Below are 17,890 nucleotides of genomic sequence, written 5' to 3'. Positions count from 1 at the left end.
TACGCGTTAACTAGGGCCTAACCCTGATGCGCGGTCCTTCAATAACTTGACATGTGTCTTGCAACATATGCCCCTTTAATTGATTTTCCCATTGACGTCAGTGCTCGAGAATTGAGCTTAAATGCTAAATTAATTATTCAATATTTGCCAATGTTACTCTTTTGTTCTTTGGTTCTCTTTTTGCATGGGAATAACAACAGATTTTGATTCAATAACTGTGACACAATTGTGCGTACATCAATAATAATGGGGGACAATGTGACAAAGCCATCCGACAGCGACCATTCTAATGGTAAGCAATAATTCTCTTCAGGGAAATTTTCGATTCATATTGATTTCCCATTATAGTTGCTAAAGATCGGACGACATCGACGGTGATTGATATTGGTAAGTCTGATGACTGATTGGTTTAGAATAGCGCTGTAAGGGTTACATTTTATTTTACATATTTCTAAAAATATAAGAAATAGTTAGTTTTGCTATCTGATAGAAGGCCAAACTTAAACAATACCAAAATTCAAGTTGGTAAAATCGACGAGAAACAACGAATTCCGTTTAAGTCAAACAGATCATGATATGGGCAGCTGTATGATATTTACGAGCTAGAGAACATTTTGTAAGAATATTTCGAGACCAAATCAGGAAGGATAAGTTAGATTCTACACTGTTTGGTCTAGCCGCATAGTACATCAAATCACTTATGCGCCAAATTGAAGTCCAAATATGTTGGCCGGGTACATGTACATACATAGACCTACATATGTATGTGTATGTATGCATTGTTTAAAGTGTCACATCATGCTGACTATTTGTCGTTTATCAGTGAGTATTTGTACGAAATCATCATAAGAAAGGCAGACTAAAAGGAATTGAAAATCTAATAGTAAAAATAAAGTCAGAATATAATATAGGTCTGTTCTTAATCGCCTTAATCCCCATACCACATAGTAGATGGATCTAATTATGACCCAGAATAAAGTTTTAATTTTTTGAACATGTATAGTAGTACATACAGACCGATTAGTTGTTATCAGCTCAAAATCCGACAAAAAAAGTACACACATACATATGTACATGAAAAGTATTTGCTTATAAAAGTCTGTTGTCGAGTATATTTATGAACTTTAGAAGAACAGTACATTCAGTAGCTGCCGGCATTTCTTTTGGAAAGGTGTGTTTCTAGATTGACCGATAATTAAACAGTGATATAAACAAGTGTTTTCAGAAAACAGTGCAAAGTTGTTCCCCTCCGACTGCGATAGTAACGTTTCAGCCGTTTTTGCGAGGGAAATATGTTTAAGTAGACGTGTAAGCAAGGCAGGCCAGGTTTCCAAAGTCAATTTGAACAGAAAAACTGTCTAAACAAAATAAATAATGAGTTCTGAGAATAGCAACCGTCTCACAATCGAATATTCGGGTAAGAATGCAGAAAGGCATTTTTCCATTCATTTTTGGAATCCTATGTAAATTAAATTACAACCGTTGGAAAAGCGTCTATCGAATCATTCGATTGAAATAGCTCACTGATTAACTGGAAGCACAGAGCCAGCCATATGGGAAAAATATGCAGTGAGAGAGAGGAGATATATGTGGCAGCTTGTTTTTCCAGTTATGCTGGGAGCAGCGCTGTGGCAGAGATTAGCGATTGTTAATCACAAATTTAATCACAAATAGTTATTCGACTGATAGCTGAGATACGTATCTGGAGTTGGATAAAATCGATTGTTTTGCATTTGACTCTCATGCTATCAATCTCTTCGCGGCAAACTTAGCAAAGTCTAAAGCTGGTTGTTAACGATGCAGCAGACTGCATGCCTGGCCGCATGCGTACATGTGACGTAGCAATCTCAATTCACACATACATTCATACACGATTTAGATTAATGCTCTGCGTACAGCTTCGTCGTTTAAGACCAGCTTCATGTCATACAGCTATAACAGCTGTGCAGCTATGCAGCCCTGCGTTAATTCGATAACTTATCGGACCGCCTTCAGCTTTTACTAAGCTTTTTTAAACTTATTACTGTATTATTGGGGCACAAACTTGCGAAGCGTTAACAACAGTAAACACAGCTAGCTCCACACTCCGTGATTATTCGGCGTGCATGTTTTCGTGAAGTCTAAACTGTAGCAGCAAATAAAAAAAAAACTAAACAGTCGGAGTGGAGTGAATGTGCAAAAATCAAACAAAGTGTTGCTTATGTTTTTGTGTGTCTCCCTCTCTTCCACATCGCAGAACCAGAAACTGAAAGCGAATCCCCCAGCGTCCCCACACCCGCATCTACATCACTGTTCCAGTCCGAGTCCGACATAATGGCCAATTTCGACGATGTGAGTGTTCCAGTGCACAGCGAATAAGAAAAATATATAACAATTATTAACACACAAACGAACATTGTGCACGTAACAAACATTATGCCCCATTGTGTTTGATTTTATTTTTATTTTGAATTTTTTGTTTTCGTCGTCGTCGTCGTTATCTCCCCTCTGTATGCGTGTTGCATGCTCTCATCACTCGGTTATTACGAATGTGAAAAACCAACAACGCCGCCACCGCCGCCGCCGAATCCAATCCAATGCCCATTCCACACAAAACACCAACTACGATGAACAACAACAACTACGACCAGACGTTGCAACGCGCCCGCCTCGCATTCGCCAGCGGCAAGACCAGGAACGTAAGCTTTCGGTAAGTTGAATCGGAATCTGTAGCCGAAGCTGAAATAAAACCTGGCGTCCAAGCTGAAGCTGTTTATGTTTACACCACCAGCTGGGGCTGTTATTATTGCTATTACGTTACAGAAATTCGGTTTCAGCAACGCAGTAATTGCTGTGTTTTTTAGTACGGATGGTTTCTTAGCTGTGCAAGTTGGGTATCTATGTACATGTATACTGAACTGATCCGCCGAGAAAGGAGAGCTCTGAACTTTGGGACGCACCACCCCCACCCCACCCCTTCTTTGGCTGATAAGAAGTGTAGATAGATAGTATAGTTATATTCTGAAACGCGAGCAAAGTCTACAGACTTGTACATTCTGATATGCATTAATATTAATGTCCCCCACGACTCCTCGGACTGTTTAATTCGAACTTTGACTTCGGAAAGTGGTTGGATGGTGTGGGCTGTACTTTGAATGCAATTAGGTAACCCTGAACTTGTTTTTCTATCTGGCTGGGCTTGTAACTGGAATAATTACTAATATATGTACAGTTCGCGAGCAGTTCGGTCCACAATAGTCACACGAACATACGCACACACAGACAGGCAAAACACACACATTTATGGATATGTTAATAAACGAGCAAAATATAAGAAGCAAAAGACACACGAAGAACAGGCGATATGCCGATAGTTTTGATTTGCCAAGTGTGAAACGGAAGTGCGGAAGAATCTGCGCCCAAGGCTGCTGGCCTGGCCATTTAATTTCATGATCTTTCCAAAGCTCCGCTCCGAACAAATGAACACGTTCTATGAACGTTTTCGCCTTTGGCAACTCAACTTCTACTTCGGCTTTGATTCTCTACTCTTGCTTTGATTATATTTAAATACATTTTCTTGATAATTCCAAAGCGAACACTAGACTGGTCATCAGTCGTCCCGAGCCCAGTCGAGCCCCGATCACATCAGTGCGCTCCGCTAATTGCTTTATTTATATTCACGGCGATGGCTCGGACATATTGTTTTGGATATCCGACTATGGCTTTATGTTTGTCATAACCAAATGGTGTTCGTTCAATTGCAATTGCAATTCCCAGAGGCTGTTTACCTCACCTTGAATCCCGGGTAATGGGATTGATTCGCAAGCAAGTGTGCAGAGCTGTTTGACACGATGTTTGTTTAGGTACCTGTTCAATTGGATCGTGTTTGAGTCTGGTTCTCAAGCCGGTTTTACAGTTCTAATCGCTCCACACCTCAGTCCCGTCCGGTCCCACATTCCCTCCCATTTGGGTTGACTCACTGGCTAGCGTAGAATATTTCATAACTGCCAATAAAACCAGCATTGACCTTCCCCAAGAGCCTCTCGTGCATCGTGATTGAGTATTGATTTTGTTTTGGTCTTTGTTTCGCTATTTTGCCGCGGAACATCATCATCATTTATCTATCTACTAATTATTTGTGGCTTTGGCTTTGGCTTTGGCTATGGCTTCTTTTCGCATTCACAGTCGCAAGCAGCTGGAGAATCTGCTGCGTTGCTATGAGGAGAACGAGTGCGACATTATTAGTGCCTTGGAGGCGGATCTGCGTCGCCCCAAGCAGGAGAGTCTGATCGTGGAGACCGAATTCATGAAGAACGACATCAAGCACATTCTGTACAATCTAAGTGATTGGGTCAAGGCAGAGAAGGTGAGCACCAATCCACTTAAGACCTTAGGGCCTCTGAATTACTAGATCGCTCTACCATTTCTCTCGCCCCTTTTTAGCCCTCTAAGTCGATCATTAATGTGATGGACGATGTGCAGATCTATAACGATCCCTTTGGCGTTGTGCTAGTGATTGGTGCCTGGAATTATCCGTTGCAGTTGCTGCTTGTCCCCGTGGCCTCTGCCATTGCCGCCGGTAACTGCGTGGTGATCAAGCCCAGCGAGATCGCCGCCAACTGCGCCAAGTTTATTGCCGAAGTCATTCCAAAATATCTCGACAATGTGAGCTCCAAAGCATTCCAAACACCAACTTAATTTACTAATCCTAATCAACGTCGCTTCAGGATTGCTATCCAGTGGTCTGCGGTGGACCCAGCGAAACGGCTGAGCTGCTCAAACAGCGCTTCGACTACATCTTCTACACGGGCTCCACCCGCGTCGGCAAAATCATTCATGCGGCGGCCAACGAGCACCTGACGCCCACCACCCTGGAGCTAGGCGGCAAGAGGTGAGCATGCAGCGCGGTCAGCATCGGATGGCGGGTGATTCATGCGTGTTGTTCTTCTTCCAGTCCTTGCTACATTGACAAGTCGGTGGAGCTGCGCACAGCTGTCAAGCGTATCCTGTGGGGCAAGCTAATAAACTGCGGCCAAACCTGCATTGCCCCCGACTACATCCTCTGCTCGAAGGAGATGCAGGACAAGTTCGTGGCCGAAGCCAAGGACGTGCTCAAAGAGTGGTACGGCGAGAACATTCAGAGCAGCCCCGACCTGAGCCGTGTCATCAACAGCGGCAATTTCCAGTGAGCAGAAAGCAGAATGGTACACGAAATATGACTGATTGAGACACTACTTGTTGCCTTTCAGGCGCCTGCTTGGGCTAATGAAGTCGGGACGCGTCGCTGTGGGCGGTAAGTACGATGCCAGCGAGCGTTACATTGAGCCCACAATCTTGGTCGATGTCAAACCCAACGACCCCATTATGGAGGAGGAGATCTTCGGCCCCATCTTGCCCATCTATACCGTGGAGAGTGCCTACGATGCGATCAAGTTCATCAATGCCAGGTATGTCCGTCTGTGTGCCACGTCTGGACTGACTGTCCCTTGTCCCTGTCTGTTCATTTGTCTTTTGCATCTCCCACAATACCACAATACACCAACAACAACAAAAACACACCAATATCACAATACCAATGTCCGGTTCGAAATGTTTTTCTCTTAGAGAGAGTCCACTTGTCCTGTATATTTTCACATCGGAAACAGAGGTTCAAAATCTGTTCGTAAACGGCACACAATCGGGCGGAATGTGCGTGAATGACACGATAATGCATTATGCCGGTAAGAGACCGCAACAAGGTTAAATCAAATAAAAAATCAAGACGCTAATGGATGTGGATAATGCTAGCGGCTACGGTTTAAACGATACGATCCCTAGTAGTCCGTTCCGCCTCTATATAGTCTTACTTTCCCTCTACGGTTTTGGTCTCCTATTTTTTTTCCAAAAAATTTCCAGCCTCAAACTGTATTTGAGAGTTTGTTTAATTTGTATTTTAAATTTATTTGCATCTGGTGGCGGTGATAAATATTTTTTGTATATACTTAGCTCCCTCGTTGTATGCTCCCTGCCGTGTTTTGTTGTACCCAATCCCAACCCACCCGGCGATAGATTCGCCCGGGCAGCTAGGAGTATCTCTAACGATCCAACACGTTGCTCCCCTTACACTTTTCATCCAACTTTCCGCATTTCGTTTTGTATTCATATCATTGATGATGTTCGCAGATCTGTAGATGGGGACAGAAAACTTTCGAACAGAACTGCGAATGTTTCTTGGTTTGTCTTTTATGTGTAACTCTTTTTTTAGCCCCGGTTGATGCTCGAAGAAGTCGACACGTCAACTGCACTCTTATGTTTATAAAAACTGTCACTTAATCTGTTTAACAATTACTCCCTTCTCCTTCCTTACTCCCCGTAATTAGAGAGAAACCTCTTGTAATTTACGTGTTCTCAAACTCAAACAAGCTTGTTAAAGAGTTCAAGAGCAATACCACAAGCGGCGGATTCTGCAGCAACGAAACTATTATGCATTGTGGAGGTATTTGCTATGCTACTGTACATATGTATTTATATATATAGATAAGAGATCTTAGTGGTAGTAAAGTAGTATATCCATGCTGGAAGTTGCACCCGACACTTGTGTTCTATTTAAAGGGGTCTGCGGCACCACTCAATCAATCAGTTTTTGAATTGCAAATTATGCACTTCTGACACTCGACTGTAGACAACGAACACCAAGAGCACCACAGCTACAAACAGCACAACCCAGTAAGACAAGCACCCAGCGGCACTCTTTTTCTGTTAATTTGAACTAAAGCTCTTTGTTTGGGTTTGGTTTTCGGCTTGAGTTTGGGTTTAATGAAATTGGTTTTGGCTGGAATTTGCTTAACAACTTAATGCTTGGGTGTAGATACGAATCGAATCGTAAGAGTAACTAAGATAACTAATCATAACTTTGGTGGTAGCTCTAAATAGGTATTTATAAATACAAGTGCTCATATGGCTTCTGCTCAAATCAACAGTTGATGTGCTGCCCTTCGGGGGCGTTGGCATGAGCGGCATGGGCTCCTACCACGGAAAGTACGGCTTTGACACTTTTACACACAAGAAGTCGTGTCTGGGCAAAGATCTGTCGGCGTTCGGTGAGAAGTTGGCCTCGTAAGTTTACAATTTCCATTGCTGATTGGGGCACAGTGTGTAATATACAAGTTTTTGTTGCAGAGCTCGCTATCCCCCGTACTCAGATCGCAAGGGATCGTTTCTGTCGTTCCTGCTGCGCAAGCGCCGACCTCTGCCCAATTTCTATCTGACGCATGTGCTGGCCATCGGCCTGGGCGTAGGTCTGACAGTGCTGGCCAACTATTACCTACAGGTAAGAAAGGTATTTATGCTTGATCCTCACGCTCAACATGAATCTGTGTATATTAAAAATATGATTATCTTCCATGCACATCTCTACCATGCCTACTCTCGAACACACAACATTATTGGGACAACACTCGAACCTGCACCACAACAACAACTACACCCTTCACTCTCATTCTTCACAATTCATACACTGCTATTGTCCGCCGTATCTAGGGTAAGCTGTTGTCGCGTTAGGATCGAGGGCGGATCCGAGAGACCTTCACGCCGTAAGCCGAACCAGTGGACCCAACCGTTTAGATGTGGATCTGTTTGAAATAAATGTATACTCATAGATTAGTTTCGTTACTGGGTTTCATGCTATGCTGATACTAACCACAACCACCACACACACGTACATTACCTTACTGACAGAATATTGAGCGGCGTTTTTGTGTTTGTTTGGATCCACGAAACTCTAAATTGCAACAAAAAACTGTACTCTTATATGTGTTTTTACGGATTGGAAGCACTTGCCCAACTGAGCATTATTTATCCCGTACTCACATTTTTATTTTCAGAAAAATTCAACTGAATAAAGGTCTATACTTTTATACTTTTTATACGCATATCGGTGGGTCATGTCTAGCTTTGGATACTTCGTGTTACACATATTAGTTATTGTTATTTAGTTGCTATTTTATACAAATGTGAATGCTTACTAAAATATATGTCAAAAAATTGGCGTGATATGTGTTTTTCTTTCCGTTGGGTCGGAATTTTCAAATTCAACGGAATCTTGTGAAAACTACCAACTTAGTAGAAATAGCAAGCGATGCTTTGCAACTCTGCGTCTACATTCTGGCGTTGCCAGAAAATCAGAACACATCGAAGGAAACTATCGAAAAATTGTTTATACAAATTTTCATAGGGCCACACTGACGTGTACGGATTTTTTGTCTATCATTGACGTGAAAATATTAAAAAATAAATTGATACAATGGCCGCTCGCGGCGATATGATTGCACAATTCATTGAAATAACCGGTACTGACGACAACACGGCCACGTTCTACTTGAACAGCTCCGAGTGGGACATAGAGGTAAGACATGCAAGGGCCGGCGACTTCGCAATGATGCAGCAAAACTAACGCATTTCTGCCCTGTTAGCAAGCTTTGGGTAACTACTGGAACACCCAAAGTGACATGCCACCTACTCCGACAACGGGGCAGTCGAATGAACCATCGCCAACTACACCAGTAGCACCGACTTCTAGCAGTGGTGCAGCCACCAAAAGCGCCGGCGCTGACGCTGGAAAAAAAGTCCCAAAGGCCAAGCCAAAGTAAGTGCACAGCTTTGTGGGACTGGAACGCCTAGAAGTCTTAAAAGTAACAATTATTTGGTAACAGGTTCGCCACACTAAACGACATGTCCAAGGAGCCCTCAGACGACGAAGAGCATCAGGCATTCTATGCCGGGGGCTCGGACCGCTCTGGCCAACAGGTATTGGGTCCACCCAAACGCAAGAACTTTCGCGAACAACTCTCCGATATGATGCGTTCAGCTCAGGAGCAAAACGTTAGCGATCTTGGTCCATCGACCAGTAGTGGATCTTCCGGAGGCGGTGGCAGCGGCAACGTTTGGGGCCAGGGAATGCGTCTGGGCATGACCGATAGCGATCACACAGCCGTGGGACTAAATCGTGCTGCAGAGACGTCGAGCAACAAACCGGTAGTGGTACTTAAACTTTGGAGCCAAGGTTTCTCCATCGATGGGGGAGAACTGCGTCACTACGATGATCCAGAGAACAAAGAATTCCTAGAGACTGTCATGCGCGGGTAAGCAGCGATCACTTTCGACATTCAAAAGCGAGACAGCAATTGTAATTGGGAATGCTTCTGTTTCAATAGGGAAATACCGCAGGAATTGCTGGAAATGGGTCGCATGGTCAACGTCGATGTAGAGGATCACAGACACGAGGACTTTAAACGCCAGGCAGTACCTCAGACATTCAAAGGTTCCGGGCAGAAGCTCGGCAGTCCCGTGGCAAATGTTGCCACCGCAAATGCTCCTGCAGTTGCTGCGGCCGCGCCTCCCGCCGAAGCTGCCCAACAAGAGGCCAATGCTCGTGAGGCCATTAATTTGAATTCCGAAGCTCCATCGACCACTCTGCAGATTCGTCTTGCAGACGGCTCGCGTCTGGCTGCGCAGTTCAATTTGACACATACCGTCTCGGACATTCGTCGATTCATACAAACGTAATATGCTCGTATAATATTTGCATGCTTTCGAACAGTGAAACATTCTCCATTTCAGAGCTCGTCCACAGTACTCGGCCAGCAATTTCACCCTGGTCTCTTCGTTCCCCACACGTGAGTTGAGCGATGATAGCTCCACCATCGAGAAGGCTGGCCTCAAGAATGCCGCGCTCATGCAACGTCTCAAGTAGAATCCTAAGTTGAATACCAAAGCTACGTTTTCCTTGTGGAGAGCATCGGGCTTATCAAATTAACGGTGAAGTTAAAGCGGATTCATTGTGTATAATTGTCTATTATATATCCAATATACAATTTCTGGACCTTCTCTTTATGGCAGTCAAGTAATCTCTCAAATTATGAGCTACATGTAAACTCAGACTAACGACTAAATTAAACAACGGAAGGACTTAGCTTAAATGAGAAGATCTACCTCATTGCGGAGACTGTTGATGTGGTCCATGAAGTCCTTTCGCACTCCGTTGCGCCAGTCGTGTAGACCATCGTCCCCCACACGGGCACAATCCACATAACGATGCACGAATCCGGTGGATAGCGAAAGCTCAACATGTGCCGTGCTCGCCAGAAGCTGTGTCGGGGGAAGATCCAGGCGATCTAGGAGCATTTTGTAGGGAGCTTTGCGTTCGGGGTCATATTGAATATTGTCGAGCAACAGTTTCTTCAGCTCGTCAAAGCACACGGCAAACGTGGCCAGCTCGAAGCGTGCTGTGTCGGCGGAGAAGTGTCGCAGCTGCTGCTGCAGCGAACTCTGGGAACGATCAGCAGCAAAGCGTGAATTTGGATAGAATACTTCGTTCGGCTGTAGCAGTATAGTGAAGCTGGCCTGGTTCACATTCCGCAGCAAGCAATCGGTCTGGATTAGCTCGCGCACCCGGCTGGCAGTGGCGTTGTTTTGCAGGAAGGGAAAGTTGAAAGGAAGCGCGTACAGATGGATATTAATTCGGTCCAGCACGCGGATGATATTCTCCGGGAGTTCATCGTAGTTGTACACCAGAAAGTGTTCAATGCCGAGAGCCTGATGAATCAGAAAGAACTGAAGTAGGGCGTTTTCGTTGCGACCGAATCTTGAGGTCATGTTGAAGCCCACAAGATCCACACAGACGGTCGCCGGTAAGCGAGCTGGTGCTGGTGCTGTTGCTGCCTTGGCGTCTGTGCTCCCACTCGCACGCTTGAGATGATGCAAACGTATCTTGACTGGGCTCCTGATCGACGTGATATCCGTGAATGAAACACTCTCTGGCTGACCGAAATCACGGCTCACTTGACAGAAGAAATGGTAGCTGGTAAAGTTTGTGCTCTTGTCGTTGAGCAGACCCTCACTGGCATCGCGTTGGAATCGAAATTTTCCCTGTACACTGCGCGTCCCGCCAACAGCCAGGCTGCATCGGAAGTCCACCACAGCTCCCTGTTTGCCAACAACCAGGACGTGGGCTTCTCCGCCGGCCACCAACTCCTTGCGCATCCAGTAGGCGGAGTAGGCATGAAAGGAATCCCCGATCACCTGCCACACTGGCATGGGCCGCCATAGAGCCGCTTGCGGCAGATCTTCCTTCGTTCCGTTCTCCAAGCGGCGCAACACGGCGACATCGCTGCGCCCAAAGAAGTTCACGTACTTAAGGACATATTTGAGGCGATTGTTTTCCGTCTTGTACATCATGAGCACGCCAACGCTCAAGCAGGAGATGAGCAACAGCACCAGCTGTTGATATTTACGCATTTTTTTTATTGATTTCCTAGGAAAGATGGTTTAAATTAAATGATTACTGACAATTGACTAATGAGAATTTGTCTTTACTCTTTAATTTTTCTTTTTATTTTTTGTATTAGGGTTTAAGGCCTCCCGCCTTTTGAAGGTGGAAATTGCCAAGACAAAGAATAGAAGATGTTGGAGTATTGGTTATAGTTTTACATCAATTTCGTCGATGAAGTCAATTAGTGTTTGGTTCTCGCTGATGTTTTCTTTTTCAAAGAATTTGTAGATTATACTTCTTAGAGATGTACTTGTTAAAATTAAAAATTACGTCCGAGGTGTTATCGATACTATCGCATGCATTTTGGCGAGCACTAAGCAGTCTGTTGATTCTTTTAGCGGCAATGGCTTTAAGCTTAGTTTTATTTAGGAACCACGGCTTGGATGATGTTGAGGGGAAAAGCGAGCAGTAAGGTTCCATTTAACCACTGTGTATTTCCCTCGTCTGTGGGCTTCTTTGCTGCTGCGTCAACTGAAGTGTTCTGGGGGATGTTAGCGTGTCCGGTAATGTAGTGAACCTCTACAGTTTTTAGATGTTGATTTTGTTGAACCTTTTCTCTGATTTGTAGGCGATAAAGTTAAAGTGTATGGCGTACGCTTTTTCCTGGCCTCGCACTGCGGGTGAGTGGCAGCATGTTCCCCCTTGCAGTTTGCACAGACCAGCCCTGAGCAGATAATATCCTTGTTGTGATCTTGTCCGCATGTGAAACATTTCGCTGCACTCTTGCAATGTTGCGCCAGATGGCCAAACCTAAAGCACCTGAAACATTGATTAAACTGAACAAAAGGTATCACTTCTAATTTAGAATATAGCAAAAGTTTTACCCTGCCGGTAGGTACACGTTCCGCCGATGCTCTGTCTCTTCGCGTAATCCGAACTATCTCCTCAATTGTGATGTCCGAGGTTACAAGCTCTGCTAGCTGTTCCTCCGAGTAGTGCCCGGGGATCCCAGCGTGCAGCGAAAACACTGTTTTCCACTATACCGTTTGCACACTCTGCCGACCCGCACACAATCCTACACCTGTCATAGCCTATTCTAGCAACCTCCTCGATATCGCTAATGTCCTGTTTCAGCAGCAGATCGGATTGATCAAACTTAGCCTTTCTGGCATTATTCGGGCCTTTATGCCCCACATAATACTTGTTAACGATTATTTCCGTTTTTCGTACTCACGGAAGCCACATATTTTTCACATATTTCAAAATATACCGTAAATATAACGATAAAAAAAAGAACTTAGCCCACTTAAGCCCCCATTTATTTAAAATGGACAACTACTTGAGTGAAGCCGCGGAAAATAATACAAATAATAATAATAATTACTCTTGTATGCATAAAAGACCACCATATCTTTCACCTTTTATAATTTTCCTGGATTGTATTTTAATACCCACTGGTCTACAATGGGTTAATTGTTCTGTCAATGCTCAGAAGTCAAATTCGTCGATTTTGATATTCGATTTGATATAACTAGCTAGACAGGACCTCCAACCCTAAAAACATAATTTTACCCGATTGATGAATTAGTTTTCTATACGACTGGCTAATTTGAAGTGGAATAAGTCTAATTGTTGCAGGGTAATTGTTTTGATGAAAAATCCTTTCACGAAAAAGAACAATTTCCAAAAGAAGAGAGCAAGATAACCACAACAAATTTTTCAAGAACAATTTCACGAGTTTAGAATATATAGCATATTTGATTGGAGAGATCAACTGGTAAATTCAAATACCTTAAATATTATTTGAGGACCATCAGATACATATGTTATAGGTAAGAAAACTACGCGTGAGTCGTGTCAATTTCCATTTATCGATGTGTGGCAGCTGTTCTGGGTGTTGTTGTCGCAGCTGTGTGGGTGTGGGAACAGGAGACAACGACAACGAATTGTCGAGGAGAAGTGCAACAGCATAAAACCTGCAGCTTTGGTCGCCGCTGCTCACCTCTATACTTTATAGATACAATTATTTTTGCACTAAGCAGCGATGTCATCATCCTCAACTTCCAGCCCCACGGACAATAGCTCCCACGGTTCTGTGGCTCTTTCTTCTTTCGCCGCAATAAATGCCGTGTCTGGGACAAACACAAGCACAAGTGGGAGCCAGAAGCCATTTTCCCTCTCGGAGCGTTTGAACTTTGAGATCTACCGTTATTCCAGTTATTCGCCAAATTATCTGCCTGAGTAAGTGATTGGTGAGAGGGGGAAAGGGATAAGACGCTTTTCATTGCAGTTCTGCAGTTGCATTTCGTAATTTTTGTTGTCAATTGGGCATATACATATGTATGTATGTGTGATATGTACATATGCATGTAGCGTTTACCGTTCAGCTATCAGATATGTTTTGTTCTTTTTTGATTAATTTTCAGGAATATACTCGTAGACACCCCGAACGATCAAACGTCCCGCTGGTCAGCCTACACCAACATCCCCCCACAGTTTCTTACCTTGAAGCTGCGACGCCCTGCCATTGTGAAGAAAATCAAATTTGGCAAATTCGAGAAGTCGCACGTTTGCAACATAAAGAAGTTTCGTGTATTTGGGGGCCTGGAGGATGAGCACATGGTCTTGTTGCTAGAGGGGTGAGCTCTGCAGTACACTCCCACAATCTTTAAATCTGAAACTGTTTTATTTCTTTGCAGTGGACTCAAGAACGACAATATACCAGAAGTATTCAACCTGCGCTGCATGACCGAAGACGGTTCGGAGAATCTACCAGTACTGTATCTCAAGATTGTTCCACTGCTGTCTTGGGGTCCATCGTTCAACTTTAGTATATGGTACATCGAAATACACGGTCAAGACGATCCCATGTATACGTGTGCGAGGATGAAGAACTATAACACACTACGAGAAATTGAGATTATCAAGCTGTGCCTCAAGCACTTCCGGCAGCAGGGCTACATGAGTGCCTTCGGGGCGCTTCAGGAACAAACAAATGTGAAACTGGAGCACCCGCTCATCAGTGAACTGCACAAATACCTGGTAATGACTCTGTAATTTCAGTGATTTACATTTTTCCATCGATTCCCACGATTACGTTCAAAGGTGGTGCAAGGGGACTTTGAGAAGGCCGAGCGCTTCATCGCCGAGTGCATCGATGAGGGGCTCATGGACGAATATCTTTACAAGCAAGACTATAAGCACAACTGGCATATGAAACACACTGAAAGCGAGGTAAAACCTGGTCTGTATACACCCATATCAATATGTGTATGGGAAACATATCTAAATATTGTTTTGCAGGCACTCGTGGTGGCCATCAGTTGGTGGTGGATGCCAAAAAACGCCTCATATATTTGTATGGAGGCTGGGATGGCTATCAAGATCTGAGTGACCTTTGGGTATATAAGATCGAGGAAGATGAATGGACGCTGCTATGCGAACGGTCGGAGCAATCCGGCGGTCCAACGCCGCGTTCCTGCCACAAGATGATCTTTGATCCGATAAGCAAAAACATCTTTATACTTGGTCGTTACCTAGACAACTTGATACGAACTTCAGAATGCATTAAGAGTGACTTTTATCTGTACGATACGCGGGCTCGAAACTGGATGCAGATCTGTGATGAAACCAGCCAGGTGGGTGGGCCGCACCTCGTCTACGACCACCAGATGTGCATTGATGCCGACATGCGAACCATTTACGTATTTGGCGGAAAAATACTGACACCACGCAGTGTCAATGCCACAGGTGCCATCGAGCCCGAATACTCGGGACTGTTCTCCTACCATATTGCAACGAATACCTGGACCCAAATCCTTGTCGACTGTCATCACACGAGCGCGTCGCAGTCTGATGTTATGTCTATAAAGTCACGCATCACGCACTGCATGGTTTTCCACAATGTAAGCCCGTTCAGTGTTTGTAGCGAAGAGAAAACTCAATTCACAATCAAATTTATTAGAAACAAAGAAAACTCTACATATATGGCGGTCAGCGTGGCAAGGAGGATCTGGACGAGTTCCTCAGCTACGACGTGGATACCCAAGCCATATCAGTGCTCAACAAAGAACATCCGAACCAAGGCACCACCGCTGGCAATGAGGCCAAATTTGAGCCATCGTCGGGATACACTCTGCGGGCGACGATTGATTGTGAACGCGACGAAATTTACGTATTCTCCGTAAGTCTAAAGTCGAATAATGATCACACCTTTAACTAAAAAGGGCATTCTAGAGTCTGAGTAAGACTAAGGATCGCCGAGACATACAGCATATGGATGCATCGAACTCGTTCTGGGTCTACTCGTTGCGTCAACGCAAGTGGTCGCGCATCTACTATTGTCGGCACAGTAGCCAAGATGGGAACTCGATTAGCAGAGCCAACATTTTGGGAGCCAACAAGGGTGATGTTCTAGAGCCCTGCCCTCGCTATGCGCATCAGTTGGTCTACGATGAATTAGCCAATAACCACTACCTATTTGGTGGAAATCCTGGCATCTGTCAGCAACAACAACTGCGACTAGACGATTTTTGGATTCTTTCTTTGGAAAAGTTGGTATTCTTCACCAGCACAACCGAACAGAGGCTAACTTCTGCTCATTTCAGGCCTAAACGGGACGAGATTTTAAAGCATTGCCGTTTCTTAGTGCGTAAGATGCGCTATGAGGAGATGGCTCGCCAAGATCCAGTATCTGCAATGCAGTATCTGCGTCACAACATCGCCGATGTCATTGATCACGACGATGCAGAGCAGCTGAATAACGTAAAGTTTACTTTCCAGTCATCTGACTAACGATTTATCTGGGACTTTCCGTTTTTTCTTCTTTCTAGTTTCACAAGCTGGCCTCGCTGCTCTTTAAGACACACGACGGATGCCTAGAACAGAGAGACAGTTCTGTGGTCACACCGGCTCTGTGTCGTAATACGGAAGAGCTTGATGGCAACGCTGATGTACCAATTAAAGGTTTGACTTTCGATAGATATGTAACATTTGGATGGCATAGAAGCTAAGAAATTTCTTTCTTCAGCAGATCTGTCCGATGGCAGCGCAACCGAGAACATTTCCCTGGAATCCAATGAAAGCTTAGCCACATCTGGCATATCGGAGACTGCTTCTAGTCCCAGCTCCTCCACTTGCACAAAAAGAGCACGAACAGAGTGCAATCCTGAATTAATGAACAAACGATCTTTCCTATTTAACAAGCTTGTGCAGCTGATGCCACCAAGTATGGTCCAACCGGAGCGAAACCTCAGCGACTTTGTGGTCATGTGAGCGTACCAGGCAGTGGAGTACCCAAGTGCCAAATTAAATAACACGGGCAGGGCAGTCTCTTATTATCGTTAGGCCATTGAATGTGCACTCGTTTTGTTTAAAATATTATGTTAATCGATGTGATATGATGTTTAGTTTGCTTGTTTCCCTTATGGCAGGCCAGCCAAAGTTAAGTTTTGCAGCCAGTGCCAAGCACGACCAAAATATTGTTTCATTGTGATTGTTAATTTGAACTCGAAAACGAGCAGAAGACACTAAGAGCGTGGAGAATAGATTATTGCGCTTAAGACAAACAAACCATGTGCGAAAACGTTTTAAATATAATATTGATTGTGAATGTAAAACATAAGTTAAAAAAATAAAGTAATTTTGTAATGTCTAAAACGCGCACGGGCTTGGATTCTTTTTTAATATACTTTTATTTATATTATATTGGTTTTTTTCATTAATATTAAGGTGTACATAGATACTTTTTAATTAGCTAAAAATTTCATTAGTTACAATTGCCAATCATACAATCTTCTGTCCTTTATATATGATTTGTATGACAAATGTTTAGACATCCAACATCTCAAAAATTAGCAAATGCAGCTGCCCCCATGCCATGCACGTAAAACTTCCGTACAAATTTAATAAACCCAAGCATCCATAAAATATCAATCAATTCAAATCCTAAAAGTTGTCAATGATTTACTGTCCATGGACATGTTGGGCTGCCTGCAAACTTAGACCAAGCTTGCAGATTCTGTGGATGTTTCTTAGCTTCTGGACCTATACGTACTCGTATGTACATATGTATGTGTATGTCCCTATATGTATATAAGTAGAAATATGACTCGAATATTTCCTTCTATATATCATTCGAATGCCACAAGCTGAACTCTCATCTCATCATGATCTTGCTCATCTCCTCGCAATGTAGCTTACATCCGGGTTATCTTTGCTCTTTCATAGTATTATGTACTCGTATGTTTGCTAGTCAAGGGAGAGTTTCATTAGCTATTATTATTTGCTTGGGTGTATTCAATTAGTTGTTGCTTTTCAAGCTTTCTTTCTCATGGAATGTGGTCTTCCATATACATTTACATACACACATACTTAAAGTAATAACTCATCCCATCGAATCGAATGACACACCAAAACTTATAAGGATTACAGTGGTGGCCAGTGGTCGTGGCCTGCCCCGGGAACCCGTCTACATATAATGAGTTTCTGGGCCCGAGATAGATCTCTCGTTTTTTTTGTTTTGCATATAAATGGTTGGTTTTCCCCTACGCTTGCAGTTCTGGTTGAGTTTGTTGCATAGAAAATCTCTTTTTTGTTTTGTTTTTTGTTAATATTAATTCCTAAAATTATTTTGAAATTCCTATAGCAATCATCCGATTTGTG

The 17,890-nt window shown here is 43.7% G+C and overlaps 4 protein-coding genes across 14 annotated transcripts; 3 read left to right on the top strand and 1 right to left on the bottom strand.

Moving 5' to 3' along the window:
• The first annotated feature begins 208 nt into the window (after positions 1-208).
• LOC108158107 (aldehyde dehydrogenase, dimeric NADP-preferring) lies at positions 209-7,889 on the top strand. Of its 10 annotated transcripts, none has more exons than XM_017290275.2 (13): positions 213-292; positions 349-387; positions 2,237-2,331; positions 2,631-2,689; positions 4,165-4,345; positions 4,423-4,644; positions 4,707-4,870; positions 4,934-5,164; positions 5,229-5,426; positions 6,339-6,454; positions 6,939-7,074; positions 7,138-7,297; positions 7,498-7,620. In XM_017290275.2, the coding sequence occupies exons 1-13, from the start codon at positions 247-249 to the stop codon at positions 7,516-7,518; spliced, it is 1,668 nt and encodes a 555-aa protein (XP_017145764.2). In that variant the 5' UTR covers positions 213-246; the 3' UTR covers positions 7,519-7,620. The 10 variants fall into 10 exon arrangements, with proteins under 10 accessions (XP_017145771.2, XP_017145764.2, XP_017145769.2 ...); XM_017290280.2 differs by lacking the exon at positions 7,498-7,620 and adding an exon at positions 7,842-7,889 and having other exon boundaries at positions 214-292; positions 7,138-7,288; XM_017290277.2 differs by having other exon boundaries at positions 214-292; positions 7,138-7,288.
• A 285-nt stretch (positions 7,890-8,174) lies between these two features.
• Positions 8,175-9,863, top strand: LOC108158116 (NSFL1 cofactor p47). Its single transcript, XM_017290293.2, has 5 exons — positions 8,175-8,362; positions 8,430-8,602; positions 8,670-9,098; positions 9,171-9,518; positions 9,577-9,863. Exons 1-5 carry the CDS (start codon positions 8,261-8,263, stop codon positions 9,707-9,709), a joined length of 1,185 nt encoding a protein of 394 aa, XP_017145782.1. The 5' UTR covers positions 8,175-8,260; the 3' UTR covers positions 9,710-9,863.
• Positions 9,781-11,523, bottom strand: LOC108158113. Its single transcript, XM_017290289.2, has 2 exons — positions 11,332-11,523; positions 9,781-11,269 (listed from the first exon to the last, which is right to left on the bottom strand). Exon 2 carries the CDS (start codon positions 11,251-11,253, stop codon positions 9,931-9,933), a length of 1,323 nt encoding a protein of 440 aa, XP_017145778.1. The 5' UTR covers positions 11,254-11,269; positions 11,332-11,523; the 3' UTR covers positions 9,781-9,930.
• Positions 11,524-13,124: 1,601 nt separating this feature from the next.
• Positions 13,125-16,889, top strand: LOC108159264 (muskelin). Of its 2 annotated transcripts, none has more exons than XM_017292410.1 (10): positions 13,125-13,468; positions 13,654-13,866; positions 13,927-14,269; positions 14,333-14,471; positions 14,531-15,132; positions 15,192-15,410; positions 15,464-15,780; positions 15,835-15,991; positions 16,060-16,192; positions 16,257-16,889. In XM_017292410.1, the coding sequence occupies exons 1-10, from the start codon at positions 13,272-13,274 to the stop codon at positions 16,499-16,501; spliced, it is 2,565 nt and encodes an 854-aa protein (XP_017147899.1). In that variant the 5' UTR covers positions 13,125-13,271; the 3' UTR covers positions 16,502-16,889. The 2 variants fall into 2 exon arrangements, with proteins under 2 accessions (XP_017147899.1, XP_017147900.1); XM_017292411.2 differs by having other exon boundaries at positions 13,126-13,468; positions 16,260-16,889.
• Positions 16,890-17,890: the final 1,001 nt, after the last annotated feature.

This window comes from Drosophila miranda, chromosome 3 (genome assembly GCF_003369915.1).
Source record: "Drosophila miranda strain MSH22 chromosome 3, D.miranda_PacBio2.1, whole genome shotgun sequence".
NCBI classification, from domain to species: domain Eukaryota; kingdom Metazoa; phylum Arthropoda; class Insecta; order Diptera; family Drosophilidae; genus Drosophila; species Drosophila miranda.
Note: the sequence above shows the minus strand (reverse complement) of the source record. Positions and strands in the feature narration are given on the sequence as shown.

Bases quoted from the DNA above. Each gene is read 5' to 3' on its own strand.
- LOC108159264 (XM_017292410.1), top strand. From the start codon at position 13,272: ATGTCATCATCCTCAACTTCCAGCCCCACGGACAATAGCTCCCACGGT. The intron at 14,472-14,530 runs GTCTGTATACAC...ATTGTTTTGCAG, and splicing joins TGAAAGCGAGGTAAAACCTG to GCACTCGTGGTGGCCATCAG. The intron at 15,992-16,059 runs GTAAAGTTTACT...TCTTCTTTCTAG, and splicing joins ATGCAGAGCAGCTGAATAAC to TTTCACAAGCTGGCCTCGCT.
- LOC108158113 (XM_017290289.2), bottom strand. From the start codon at position 11,253: ATGCGTAAATATCAACAGCTGGTGCTGTTGCTCATCTCCTGCTTGAGC.
- LOC108158107 (XM_017290275.2), top strand. From the start codon at position 247: ATGGGGGACAATGTGACAAAGCCATCCGACAGCGACCATTCTAATG. The intron at 293-348 runs GTAAGCAATAAT...TTCCCATTATAG, and splicing joins CGACAGCGACCATTCTAATG to TTGCTAAAGATCGGACGACA. The intron at 7,298-7,497 runs GTATTTATGCTT...CGCCGTATCTAG, and splicing joins ATTACCTACAGGTAAGAAAG to GGTAAGCTGTTGTCGCGTTA.
- LOC108158116 (XM_017290293.2), top strand. From the start codon at position 8,261: ATGGCCGCTCGCGGCGATATGATTGCACAATTCATTGAAATAACCGGT. The intron at 8,363-8,429 runs GTAAGACATGCA...CTGCCCTGTTAG, and splicing joins GCTCCGAGTGGGACATAGAG to CAAGCTTTGGGTAACTACTG. The intron at 8,603-8,669 runs GTAAGTGCACAG...ATTTGGTAACAG, and splicing joins GTCCCAAAGGCCAAGCCAAA to GTTCGCCACACTAAACGACA.